This window comes from Pelobates fuscus, chromosome 7 (genome assembly GCF_036172605.1).
Source record: "Pelobates fuscus isolate aPelFus1 chromosome 7, aPelFus1.pri, whole genome shotgun sequence".
Lineage (NCBI taxonomy): Eukaryota > Metazoa > Chordata > Amphibia > Anura > Pelobatidae > Pelobates > Pelobates fuscus.
Window position 1 is genome coordinate 182,366,692 of NC_086323.1, and position 14,635 is coordinate 182,381,326.

The following is a 14,635-nucleotide window of genomic DNA, read 5'->3' on the forward strand; positions in this document are numbered from 1 at the left end:
ATTCCCCTCCAAGCTGTATTATATAAACCCTGCCTCTGAAATCAATGGCTGATGACGCCAATGTGCATGCGCCGTCACGTCATCGACACACGTGCGCACATTTTGGAGCCACACGGTCAATTCTGACCAATCCTTGCACTCCTAGGGTTATTTAAACTCTCTAAGTCTTATCTATGGTGCCCTGTCATGGTTCCCATTTGTTTGGTAAAATCAGAGAGCACGTATCCTTTTATTACCTCTGGCTTATCTGACCTTGGCATACTTTGACTATTCTACCTTCTGCGGTCTTTGACCTTCACCAAGTCCCCTGACCTTTCATGGAAAGACCTTGGCCCGCTAGCCAAATCCTGGAATACTGCAACCCAAGAACAACTTGAATCGGCAGGGGTGATTAAGAAAATCATCAATTGCAATACAGTCGGTTATCCCAGGTATCATACTGAAATATGTGAAGACCAACCGCCCATGGGCCAAGATCCAGAGGCTCCCCATGATTGCTTTGAACAGATGAAAATGGAAACTATGTATATAAAAGAAGGTGCACACAATAGCAGCAAGGTGAAAACAAGCTCTTACACGTAAGTGAAGGAATCCCTTAACCTTCACAACACAGAACATGCAAATAAAACAAAGGCTATTCTCTGGTTTATCCTATCTTCTGTAACCATGACCTCAGCTAGTCCCGTACAATTCTACATAGAATTAAGTCCGGGCATTCTAAGGCCTGGTAATACACCTTTGCTCCTCAAGTATATTTGTTTTACTTAAGTTTTGCATTTTTTGTCCTGGTAATGTCCTCGTTACATTATGAGAGGGCCATTATGGATCCAGCAAGTTTGGATCAACAAATGAATACTTGTGAGACCAAAGTAGACAACCTTGATAAGAGGATGAATCAGTTCGCTCAGGCGCTCCAGACAGTTATAACACAGCAGCCAGGATGTCTAAAGCCTCATATTACACCAGTCCCTACAGTAACCTATCACCTCCTCCTAGATTTGGTGGTTTTTGCATTGTTGAGGGTGGTGCAGATTTTTATTTTAACCAGATATAATGAATATCATTTTTTTTTAACTTGCATTTTATTGTTTTTCAATGTGATAATGGGGGGAGGGGGGGTACAGAAAGGAAGAGGGGGGGGAGGTAAGCAGTCACATTACATTTTATGCGTACAATCATTTGTTCGAGTATACATTCCATTTGTAGGCACATTGTGCACCATAGTCACCCAGTCCATTTCAAGCTAACACATTGTATCCAGTCACCTTAGTACCCTGTACCCTGTTGCTTGGCCACCAATTTCTACTCTCTCTCTATGGCCCTGTCTGCCAGGCAGTTGCCGTCTCTCTCTAGTATCCTACCTCCCTGATCTGGGACCTTACCTTCCTGTGTTGGTCTGTGGTGGTGTTATGTCTTGCGTGCAATCGCTTATGCTGGGGTCTGGTGGGTGGATATGACCCTAGGACCAGTGGTGCACCCTTTGTTGCCTTAGTGGTCTGGGTTGTCCGCTCTCCAGGAGCGCCATAGTTCCCATGTTCCCAGAAAGCGTTGTGGTCGTGGGTGTGTTTTAACAAAGTATGTTTCGTATATCAGTTGTTTGTCTATTTCTTGTATGAGGGACTGGATGTTGGGGGCCTTGGTAGATTTCCAGGATCTTGCTATCAATTTTTGTGCGGTTAGCAGGACATGGCATATCAGTTTCTTTGTATCAGCGGGTACGACTTTTGGGAAGTCCAGCAACAAGAAGGTCGCGGGTTCAAAGGGTATGTCTGTGTAGGTGGCCCTTTTAATGAGCTTGTGCACCTCTTTCCAAAATTTAACTAGATGAGGGCATCTCCACCGATGTGCATAACTGTTCCTTGATCTTGTGTACATAATGGAGATAAGTGAGGGTACTGTTTATGTATGCGGGTTGGAACCATGTACCATCTATATAGCATTTTCCGGTGTTGCTCCAGTAGTGGGTCGGATTTAATCAACTTCTTCGTGGAGGATATAATGTGTTTCCATTTAAGTTCGGGAACTTTGGTTCTTAGGTCCAAGTGCCAATTTAGCGCTTGTGGTGATTTGTGGAGGGGCGTGTATCTTTAGAGAAGTTTGTAACATTCTGAGAGTGTTTTGAATGTGGGTGGGGTTTTCCCTGATATACCTATCTTTTCCCAAGTGAAGGTTTCCTCCGGGATACGGTGTTCTGACATCTCGCCTTGGCTTGTGTGCTTAAAAAGGATTTGAGTTGGATGTGTGAGTATTGTGATGTTTGTGGGATATTGTAGTTGGATCTGAGCCTTGTGAAATTTATTAGTTTACCTGCTTCACAAACGTGTGATTCCTGTGGCCTTCCATGGTGTCGCAGGGAATGTTGGGATGCAATATGTTATGGCTTCTATTGGGGTTGCCATTGAGAGGGGGTATCCTGTCTCAAAATGTGCTCTGTGTGTTTCCCAGACTTGCAGTGCTAGTGCGAGTTGTGCGGGCATGGTCGGGGTGGCTGGTCTAGACTTTTTGTGTAACCACAGCAGATTTGGAACTTGGAAGGGTTTGATGGCCATATTCTCCATCGTCACCCATTGGGGTTGGTTGTCTTTAATCAGATGCGTCAATAAGGAGGTCAATACTGCGGCCTGGTAGTATGCTTTGAAATTGGGGAATTCCATCCTCCCTTGTACTATCGGGCCAGGAGCACTTTTTGGGAAATTCGTGCCCGTCCCTTTCCCCAAGTGAATTGTAGTATTTTAGCCTGAATGTTTTTGAAGTACGATTGTGGCACTCGCAGGTTTAGGTTTCGAAATAAATATTGGAGCTTCGGTAGTATGGTTATTTTTAGTGCTACTATCCGCTTCGACCAGGTTAAAAATAGCTGACCCCAGCCCCGCAGTACTTTGTTACATTCGTCCCAGACCCTCTTGTAGTTTGTTGGGAACATATCTGTGGTGTTTTTGGTAAATGTCAGGCCAAGATATTTTATGTCATTTTTTCCTCCATTCAAATTGATAGTCTTTGTGTAGTCTTGTCAAGACTTGTGAGTCTAGGCATAGTCCCAATGCTTGTGTTTTGGAGGTATTGAGGGATTAGTATGACAGCTTCCCGTATTCATGTATGAGGTGCATTATATGTGGTAGAGATTTTTCAGGGTGGGAGACGTACAGCAAAATATCATCTGCGAATGGAGCATTCCATTCCATTCCATTACTTTTACCTGCCGGCCATGCCAATCTACTCCTGTTATCTCTGCTTGGGTTCTAATCGCTGCGAGTAGTGACTCCAAGGCCAACACATTATTTATTATTTATTTATTAAAAATTCTTAAGAAACGCAGTCTTATTACCCATAGGGTCTCGATGCGCATACCAGCAATAAAACAGACAAAACAATATCCCGCAAACAACAGCATTATAATCACATGCATTTGAACCAGGTTAAAAGTTTCATGTCATCCCATACGCCTGAGCAAATAAAACTGTTTTTAAGCTCCGGCGAAACTTCAGTAGATCATTCTCAAGTCTTAATGTCAGAGGCAGGGAGTTCCAAAATTGCGCTCCCTGAACATCACTCGTTCTCCCTCCGCACTTTTTCTTTTTAAAATTTGGAATCTTCAATAAGGCTAAATCAGCCGATCTCAAGGATCGACTGGGAGTATAGCGTGTGAATTTATCCTTCAGATAGTCTGGTCCCATACCATGGACTGCCTTATATACCAAACAACCATTTTTAAACAGGACCCGTTCACGAACGGGCAACCAGTGCAAGGCTCTTAATGATGGAGTGATATGGTCATTACGGGCCACACCCGTAAGTAGCCTTGCAGCTGCGTTCTGTATCAACTGTAGCTTGTGTATGATGTTCTGAGGCAGTCCAATGTACAGAGCATTGCAGTAGTCCAATCGGCTACTGATGATGGCGTTGACCACCGAGATTTGATCGGAGGGGGCAATGAATCTGAAGATAGACCTCAGAAGCTTCAGGTGGTAGTGGCAAGAGCTTACCACCTGATTAATCTGAGGCTTCAGTGTCAACCTGGAATCGAGAATGACTCCCAGATCTCTGACCTTAGTGGCAGGACTCGGAGATGGAGAAAACGAGTCCGGCCATGAGGGAAAGATACTATTCACCTCCTGGTTACTGAAGATGATGCATTCAGTTTTGGAGCCATTAAGTTTTAAATAATTGGCTCCCATCCACGACTGGATATCCTGTAGGCATGAAGAAAGATTGATTTGATCCTCCTTTTTCTTGGCCAGGCGAAAGTACAACTGGGTATCGTCGGCATAGATATGATAGGGAAGCATGTGGCGGCGGATGATATGGGTCAGTGGCCTCATATAGATGTTAAACAGGATTGGAGATAAAGCCGAACCCTGGGGGACTCCACACGTCAGGGAGATGTTAGAGGAGTAAAATGTCCCCAATTTTACCCTTTGAACCCTGTCGTGGAGAAACGAGGTCACCCAAGCTAGCGCCCTGTCATCCACACCAGCCACAGTAAGTAGCCTCTCTGTCAATCTATCATGATCGATGGTATCGAAGGCCGCCGATAAATCCAGGAGTACCAGGGCAATTTCCTCCCCTCTGTCCAAAGCCCACAGGAGATCGTCGTGGACTTTAACCAGGGCAGTTTCTGTCCCTCTACCAGGTCGAAATCCCGATTGGAAGTCATCCAGAATGGGATTAGATTCCAGGTGAGGCTGAATTTGCCATACCGCCGCTCTCTCGATGATCTTGGCCAAAAAAGGCAAGGTGGAAATAGGTCGATTGTTGCTCAACTCGGAGCATGGCACAGTTGGTGTCTTCAGCAGAGGGATAACCACAGCCTGCTTCAGAATGCCAGGAACAACTCCGGTGGCAAATGACATACTAACAATGTCTGCAATATAGGGGGCCAAAGCATCAGCGGCATCCTTCACCAGCTGAGCAGTGCAGGGATCCAGCGATGAGGACGATGCCCTGAGAGACTTGAGGATGAACAGAATCTCAGATGAACTAACGGGTTTAAAATTCGAGAACATCGAGCCATCATAGGGTGTAAAAGTTTCTGCATCAGGTTCCACCACTATGTTGCTCCTGATTAGATCAATTTTTTGTTTAAAAAAGTGAGAAAGGGATTCACAAAACTTTTGAGATGTTTCTTCTTGAGGAAGCGAACAGTTAGGATTTGCTAGGAGGTTTGTTGTGCGAAAAAGCTCTGTCGCTGAGTTTTTCGCTTTTGTAATCTTATCTGTGAAATATTGTTTTTTCGTATTTTTAATACTAGATTTATATAATTTTAAAGATTTTAAATATTCCAATTTAAGGTCGGTATTGTAATCTTTTCTCCACCGTTTTTCAGCTGCTCGACATCGCCATTTCATCTCCCTGGTCGCCTGATTAAACCAGGGAGGGTTTTTATCTGCTTGTCTTACTAGACAAGTTTTTTTCAAGGGGGCTAGAAGTTCTATTGATTTTACGATCACTGAATTAAACAGTAAGATTTTCTCTTCTACTGTGTGGGAATCATGAAATTTAATAGGGTCCATTTTGCTGGAAAAGGTTGTGCTAAGAAGAGGTCCGGTGACTTTGGAAATGTCTCGAACCCATGAGCATATATTATTTCTTTTTGGGATGTGGGGGATTTTCTTCATTTCAACACCTATTGCCTCAAACTTGATCAAATTATGATCACTCCAGGCCGTGGGTTGAGGAGTGGCAGTCGAGGAAATCAACCCATTGTGGAAAATCCAATCTAGTGTATGTCCGGTTCTATGTGTAGGGCCGGATACTGCTTGGTTATACCCTATGGTTTTAGCGTAGAGTATTAAACTCTGGGCATGAGAGTCCATAGGAGAATCAGCCCATAAGTTAAAGTCTCCCAAAATGATGGAGGAGGTAAACTTAAGACTTATAGTAGTTAGCAGTTCAGATATCTCCTCCATAAAGACGGGGGTACTAGTATTAGGAAGGATGATAAATAAGAGCTAGGCCTGCCGTTTCCCTCTCAGTGCGCTGCCATAGGAGAGAGAGATATTCAAATGTGGTGGGGGATGTCACCTCCATCTCAATTTCACTGATTTTAAGGTGTTCTTTAAAAATAATCGCAATCCCCCCGCCTCTTCTTGTGGCCCGATTACACATAAGTATGTGATATCCAGGGGGGGCCAGTTCACCAAGACGAGGTGGGGTTGAGGGAGAAAACCATGTTTCTGTTAAAAACAAAAAATCAAGGTTGTTATCCTTAATTACAATATTGATGGCCTCAGCGTTCTTAATTGCTGAGCGAGCATTCAATAGAGCACCCTTAAAAGACAGGCCATGATTACTCTTTAGAGTATTATTAGTCTTGCTAAGGTTGCTAGCCAAATTAAGAATAGTTTTAATCTGGGAGCTTCCATAGTGAGATAATATTTTATTTTTCTTTAATTTGAGGGCAGTACGAATATCTATTGGGCCATTAGTATTTAAAGCCTTCAAATTAGAGGCAGAGTAATTCAAGTTACTCATGATGCTACAAGGTTTCATCAACTGAGGCACAATCTGCAGATTATATATAACAATAACAGATAACGACCAGGTTTACCAATTGTCAAAAATATGCGATCTTAACTTTTAGCAAAAAATGGTCAATAGCCAACAATGCGTAGAGTAACACTTACAGTTGAAGACAGGCTAAAGTTACCAAAATAAAATAAAATAAAAATAACAGCATTAAAAAATAAAATAAATAGATAAGCAATAAGAAAATAAAAATGGGGGGATAATTAATAAAAACAAGTAAGAGGTAATTAAATTGTCATTGGTCCGCCCGTCAAGCCCGTCCGGGGCACGGACGGGCACAGACGGGCTTCCCTCTGGCGCGCCTCTGGCGCGCCGCCGGAGTGCCGCCAGGGCCCGCTGCACTCCGCGCAGCGCGCGGCAGCAAATAAGGGGATACCAAGCCCCTCCTCCTGGTAACAGGATTGGCTCTGCCCACAGTGGTGCTGTCAATCAAGATGGCCACCAAGGTGAAAAAATAGGTGGTTTTGAAAATATAAACAGTGATGCCTGCGGTCTTCCCCGCCTGGGCAGAGTGCAAGTTCAAAGTGCAAAATGATGATAAAAGTGCTGAGGTGCAGTGGTCACGGCCACGTTTGAAAAGCTGGAGCTAATGTTCATGCGCAGCGCGCGGCAGCAAATAAGGGGATACCAAGCCCCTCCTCCTGGTAACAGGATTGGCTCCGCCCACAGTGGTGCTGTCAATCAAGATGGCCACCAAGGTGAAAAAATAGGTGGTTTTGAAAATATAAACAGTGATGCCTGCGGTCTTCCCCGCCTGGGCAGAGTGCAAGTTCAAAGTGCAAGTTCATAAAGCAAGGGGGACAGGGGACACCCCTGTCGAATGCTATTTGTGATTTTAAAAGGGGTAGACATAAAACCCGCTTGGAAATCCATACCTCTCCAACACTCTGTGGAGGAAGGGCCAACCCAGGCGGTCAAACGCTTTTTCGGCATATAGTGCTAAGAGCAGTCCGCCTGGGCTGGACCTCCTCATTCTCTCCAGGATGAGGGACAGCTTCCGGGTATTGTCCAGACCCTGTCTCCCCAGTACAAATCCTGTTTGATCGTCATTTATGAGTGTTGGTAGTATTTTGCCTAGTCTAGACGCTAAGATCTTGGCATATATCTTAGCATCCGTGTTTAACAACAAAATGGGCCTGAAATTCTTACATTGGTCTGTGGGTTTCCCCGGTTTGGGTAAGGTCACTATTGTTGCCAAGAGCATCTCAGGTGGGAGTACTCCTGTATCTGTGGCCTTCTGGAACACCTGTACTAGTCTGGGGCCGAGCACGTCCGTGAATGTTTTGTAGTATATGTTAGGTAACCCGTCTGCCCCTGGGGATTTCCCCATAGGGAGATGTTGTATAATGTTTAGTACCTCATTTAGGGTGATAGGCCTAAGTAGAGCTTCCATTTGATCTCGGTCTATATTGGGGAGAGGGCGCCGGACCAAATATGTTTGGATAGCGTTCTCTTCTTTGGGGGTTATTACGGAATGATCTCCGAGATTGTACAGTTTAGAGTAGTATTTTGCGAACTCCTGTGTGATGTCTAGGGGGTTTTGTATTTTGATACCATGAGGGCCTTGCAGGTAGGCTATTTTTGAGGCAGCCAATTTTTCTCTCAACCGGTTGGCCAAGTGTTTTGTAGCTTTCCCGCTACGGTGGTATGTGTTTGCCCTCATTCTATGGAGGAAAAATGCGGTTTTGGCTGCCTGTAGCTGGTGTAGCTGATTGGTCAGGAATTGGATTTGTTTTGCGAGGGTTTGAGAGGGGGATTGTTTGTTTTGGGAAGTGAGGACTGCCAGTTGTGTTTGGCACTCAAGCATAGTGTTTTGTCTATGTTTTTTGAGGTAAAAAAACCGTAAAAAAACGTAAGCAGTATTAACTTACAACTGCGACAACCAACAATATGTGCAACACAATTCTAACATCACACACGTTACCATCCATATTCAAGTACTCTACATTAGTATGACTTGTGAGGTATAGGTCATAGTTCTTTTCAACCCCCGGTAGAGGGTTTTGTGCTGCTAATCGGGCAGTCAGGTTCTAACCAGCAACAGCGCTGCTCATTGTGACCTGTGTATTGTCTCTGGCAGATATCAACTATTAGTACATATCACATATTAAAGTGGAAACAAGTGTGTTCAAGTAATAGCGACTCTAACGGAGCCATGTATCTATCTAACATCTGCTATATACATTGCATAGTTACCTATGTCGTTAGGAGTGTTCAGTTCTCATTACGTCGTCCACTCCGGAGACATCCGCGGAACTTTGCCTGCTTTTGCTGGGAGTCCCCATTCTTTCAGCTTTTGGACACCTTGCGCCACAGTAGTGATGGTGCGTATTGCTTCTTGATGAGAGATTAAAAGTTTGGCTGGGTAGCCCCAGCGGTAGTTCAGATTTTGTTCCCGCAGGACGTAGGTAACCGGTCCCATTGCTTTCCTGAAGTGTAGCGTGTCCGCTGATAGGTCTGCGAAGATCTTTATGGAACTGTAGGCTTCCGGCATATCCGCATTTCTGCTAGCTCTCATTATCTTCTCTTTGGCATGAAAAAAGTGTATCCTCGCAATGACACCTCAAGCTGCTGCTGTGGGCAAGTGTTTCGGTCTGCGTAGCCTGTGTGCTCTATCTATGATGAGCTGATCCGGGTGGATTTCTGGTGTGAGGCTCTGGGACAGATCCAAAAGGTAGTTGTGTAGTCCCGCATTTTGTACCAATTCAGAGATTCCCCGGAACCTGAGATTGTTCCTCCGAGCTCTGTCCTCCATGTCTGCTAGTTTTAATCTGTGTGTTTCAAGGGAGTCATCCAGTTCCTGGATTTTGTCTGCTAGGCTGTTGTGCGCTACCGCATAGGTCTTTTCATTCTAATCAAATAAGGAAAATCAGTTATTTCAGTTGACCTGTAAAGCACTTGCTTGGGCCAACCCACTATGCAAACGTTCTTTAGTGTATAATTTCAAGGAGTTTATAAATTCAAGAGATCATTTGTACCTCTTGGCATAGAGAAAAATAGTGCAAAGGCTTTAATGCGTATAAAACAGGGTAAATGTTCAGTGTCAGACTATGCCATAGAATTTAGAACTTTGGCCTCAGACGTAGACTGGACTAATAGCTCCTTGGTTTTAGCATTTTCTAAGGGTCTTTCTAAAGTCTTGTTGGATGAGACAGCTGCTAGAGAACTTCCAGATTGAATGACTATATAACCTACAAGATACAAGAGAGAGAAGAAGACAAGAAGTTCTAAGAGCTTATCTGTTCCTCTTTCTACTCACTTCTCACCTGCTCCTATTCCTTCTCCATTCTAATTGAAAATTGTATTTGATTTTAAACAAGAATATTCACATGTACACATTTCACATATATTCAAGTAAGTTTCTCATTAAAGTGTGTGATAGTACATCAAATTGTAATAAAGAACATACCAATACTAGTATTAAGTGCTTATATGATTATCATGTTAACCTATTACAGTTGCACATATATTACATGTTCATAAACATTTATATCTGAACATTAACATAAGAGACACAACGCCAGTTGCACATAAGCATAAAATACTGAGACACCTGTGGAAGGCCAAAAAAAAGAAAAACAGAACTCAATCAGCCATATCTTTACACCAAGATAAAAATAAAATTTAAAAAAAGATCATCTTCTGGGAGAAAGGAAACAAAAAATCAACGTAAACAGGGTAATGTAGGATATTTGGGAATAATTAACTCTTATAATATGTAAACCAAGCATCCCAAATCATATTATATTTAGATATATTATTATCACTATAAAATATTTATTTCTCCATCACTCCTTGATAGTGATGTCCCGAACAGTTCACCGGGAACCGTTCGGTCGCGAACACGCGCAATGTTCGGTCCGCCCCCTATTCGTCATCATTGAGTAAACTTTGACCCTGTACCTCACAGTCAGCAGACACATTCCAGCCAATCAGCAGCAGACCCTCCCGCCTCCATGACGAATAGGGGGCGGACCGAACATCGCACGTGTTCGCGACCGCAAACAAGCTATGTTCGCCAGCTACTCCTTGATAATTAATCTGAGCTTTAATTACTTGTATATTGGGGAGTTCCTCCTTTCTCCAGTATATGGCCATACAAAGCTTAACAGCCTTTAATATATGTACAGTAAGATATAATGATGGGTTCATAGTTACATAGCTGAAAAGAGACTTGCGTCCATCAAGTTCAGCCTTCCTCACATTTGTTTTTTTGCTGTTGATCCAAAATAAGGCAAAAAAACCCAGTTTGAAGCACAAGTTTACAACAAGTTAGGAAAAAAAAATCCTTCTTAACCCCAGAATGGCAGTCAGATTTATCCTTGGATCAAGCAGTTATTACCCTACAGTGAAAGATTATATCCTTGAATATTCTGTCTTTGCAAGTATGCATCTAGTAGCTGTTTGAACATCTGTATGGACTCTGATAAAACCACTTCTTCAGGCGGAGAATTCCACATCCTGATTGTTCTTACAGTAAAAAAAAACTTTCCTTTGCCTTAGACGAAATCGTCTTTCTTCCAGTCTAAACGCATGGCCTCGTGTCCTATGTAAAGTCTGGTTTGTGAATAGATTTCCACACAATGGTTTGTATTGGCCCCGAATATATTTGTATAATGTTCTCATATCCCCTCTCAGGCGACGTTTTTCTAAACTAAATAGGTTCAAATTTGTTAACCTTTCTTCATAGCTAAGCTGATATGTTCCATTCCTTTTATTAATTTTGTAGCCCGCCTCTGCACTTTTTCTAGTGCCATAATATCCTTCTTTAGAACAGGTGCCCAAAATTGCACAGCATATTCAATATGTGGTCTTACCAGTGATTTATAAAGAGGCAAAATGATATTCTCGTCCCGAGAATGAATGCCCTTTTTCATGCATGACAATAACTTACTGGCCTTGGCCACTGCTGATTGACATTGCACATTGTTGCATAGTTTGTTGTCTATAACAATTCCCAAGTCCCTTTCGTGTGTTGTTATCCCTAATTCGCTTCCATTAAGGGTATACATTGCTTGTGTATTCTTTACGCCGAAGTGCATAACTTTGCATTTTTCAACATTAAATTTCATCTGCCATTTGAGTGCCCAGTCCTCCAGTCTATCTAAATCCCTCTGCAGCAAAGTAATATCTTGCTCACATTGAATTATTTTACAAAGTTTTGTGTCATCTGCGGACACTGAAACATGACTTTCAATGCTGTCTTCAAGATCATTAATAAACATGTTAAATAGAAGGGGTCCCAGAACAGACCCCTGGGGGACACCACAAAGGAGGAAGGTTCAAATGAAAGAGGAACCTCCCTGAGGTCAGAGCAACATTTAATTTTAACATAACTCTTGTACTAGTATTTCTTCTAACCTGACCACACATATAGGCAGACTCACGCGCCACGTTAGAAACACCTAAGGCCGGAGACCCCTCTGCCACAGCAGGCACCGTGGCACCTGACACCAAGGCAGAAATGCCATGGACACTCGTCCTAGGAAAGGGGAACCCCGTGACCCTAGGGGCTGTCGGAACCCCTTGCGAATACAGCGAGGACCCAGCCGCCCGAACCCGACTATATAAAGAGGAACCCCGTAGCATGCGCACTCAGAAACCTGAATACCCCTATGCCAGGGCAGAAACAACCCAGCAAGGGACCCCCAAACCTGCAAAGAAGAGACTGAAGTGTACTCACCAGCCGATGCCCGAGGAACCGCCCGTGGCAAAGGATGCGCAGAAGATCCAGACAGGACAGAGTACGTTGAATTTCTTCACTGTGCAGACCAGCAGCAGTACCAGGCGCCACCTGCTGGACAGTCCCAGGAACAACAGCCAGATCCTGTGAGAAGAGCAGCGGTGAGGAGGTAAGCTTCACACTCCCAGAGGAGCAGCCGAGGTGAGTAGCCAGCAGGCAGGGAAGGGAGGAGGGGAAATGTGATTGGAACCTGGCGGGAAGAGGGGATGGACTCCCCCCGGCCGAACCCCATTCCCAGGGGACAGAGCAGAGCTCGGGGAGGATCCCCCCTCTCCCCCCAACAGCAGCACCAGTGTGCCCCACAGAGCCCCGCAGGGGGCCCACTCACCACCACCGCCGGGTACAGGTCTGCCGTCGTGCCGACCACGTGGCGCCCGAGAGGGCCGCCTAGCTGCTCCATGCTGGCTGGATTGCGCCGGCCATCTTCTGGCACCCCCGGCCCGCTGCACAAGGCTGGGGGCGCACCAGGAAACGTCAGGGGGATCCGACCACGTGCCAGAAGACCAGACACGTGGTCCCGGTGGTGCCCCGGCCCTAGCTCCCATAAAGGGCCCGGGGCGCCACATCAGGACTTAAAGGAGCAGACGGGCGTGAGTGCCGGCCCGTGCTCCTGCGGCCCACAGGGAATGGCCATGAGAGGCCTGGCCATGGGGGGGGGGGGGGACCGCACCGGCAGCCAAACCAGGGTGAAGGGGAAAATTGTCCATGCAGGTGCCAGCCATCCAGGGCAGCTGAGGCTCCAAGGCACAGGATGGCAGAAAGCATGCAGGCCCAGGACAAACAGGAGCAGAGGCAGGGACGTTGTTTGCTGGCCAGAATCCCAAAAGGCACTGAGGTAAGATGAACCCTGCCCCCCCTACAAACACATAACCACTCCCCTAAACACATACAGCCAATCACTAGCACCATCCCCACACTCATACATGTGCCCTTGTCCGTTTAGCTGTGCTGACTCCCCAGGGCCTGGCATCCCTACAGTTTAACCATTTTCTCCTCTTTGGTACCCGTTCTCAGTCTATTCCTTGGGAGCCGGTACCAAAGTCAATGTTATTATCTATTAGCACTCTCACTTGCAATGGGTGTGTCAGTCTCAGTCTATCACTGGCTGCCTAAGCCAATACAAGGAGTGGCAATGTGAAGAGATAGGAGGAAGAATGGCACTCGAGGACAAACAGTTTAAAAATGGTTTAAAACTGTAAGGTAAGATAAGCACCCATGCATTCCAGGTCCAATGCCAATTTAAGATTAAGTTGTTCTAGAGCTGCATCTCTTTAACTTATTTACTTGTTAAAACAATATTTTGCATGAAATAAAAACAATCTCTGACTGGAAACATATAATTAATATATAATGTTTTTATATCTATTTGCTATATGCTGAAAGTGTATATAAAGTATATGTAACTAATTATTTAACTAGTTTAATTCTATAAAAATAACAATTTTCAAATTACAAAATTCAGAGAAGACTTCTTCAATTTCAGTTTAGTTAAGGTTTTACCATTTTTGCTTAAATTATGCTATTTGGCTAGTAATTGCGTACATTTTGATGTTTAAATATACCCCATAACATTTTATTTGATTACATGTATTTCTTCGTAATTTCTGATAAATTAATTTTATTTCTGACCTATTTTTGCTTACAGGTTAATATAGACCACAAAACCAGAGATATAATTTCCCAGAACATTTTACAACCGACATCTAGCTGTTTTGATGATGCTCAAAAACTTATCTTGTGTCTCATGGCAAAGGACTCTTTCCCTCGGTTTCTACGATCTGATAACTACAAAGAACTGTTAAAGAAGCAACAGAATAATGGACAGAAAAAATGGCTACCTTTTTGATTTTAAAGAAATATAATTTCCTAAAAACCCATGTAATTTGCCAATGACCCATTGCTAACTATTAAAAAAAAAAATCTATATTTGGCATTACAGAAATTCAGACAAAATAACAAGATTTTATTGGACTGTCCTTTTATTGGAGCAAGCCTTAATATCATAATGCTACACTATTCTATTCAAGTGATTTAACCTCTCAAAATAAAAATAAAAAAAATCACAAACAAATGCATTGTTATGAGAAAAATAAACTTGTAAACTTTGACCAAAATAGCAACTTGAGATTTTAGATTAGCTTGAATGGTCCAAATTATGTGCATTATTACAAAGATACTCATTCTCAGCTCTTATTACCGAAGCAAAAACAATCCAACTATAAGACAACCTTCAGAGATGTCAGCAGAAATTCTATGGAACTTCAATTACCGTACATAAATTTTGTCCAACCTGGGCATGCTGCTTGTACAATTTATAATGATCGCTCTCTTCCCAGGAGAGCTAGCTGAGTAAGCGGCTGCACACAT

General features: G+C 43.7%; 1 protein-coding gene across 2 annotated transcripts in view; it reads left to right on the forward strand.

Moving 5' to 3' along the window:
- Nucleotides 1-14,295, forward strand: part of RGS21 (regulator of G protein signaling 21) — a 261,589-nt gene extending 247,294 nt beyond the window's left edge. For both annotated transcript variants that reach the window (XM_063426953.1, XM_063426952.1), the window contains exon 4: nucleotides 13,914-14,295. In XM_063426953.1, coding sequence (XP_063283023.1) covers nucleotides 13,914-14,114 — 201 coding nt within the window. In that variant the 3' untranslated portion in view covers nucleotides 14,115-14,295. The remainder of the gene's footprint in view (nucleotides 1-13,913) is intronic.
- Nucleotides 14,296-14,635: the final 340 nt, after the last annotated feature.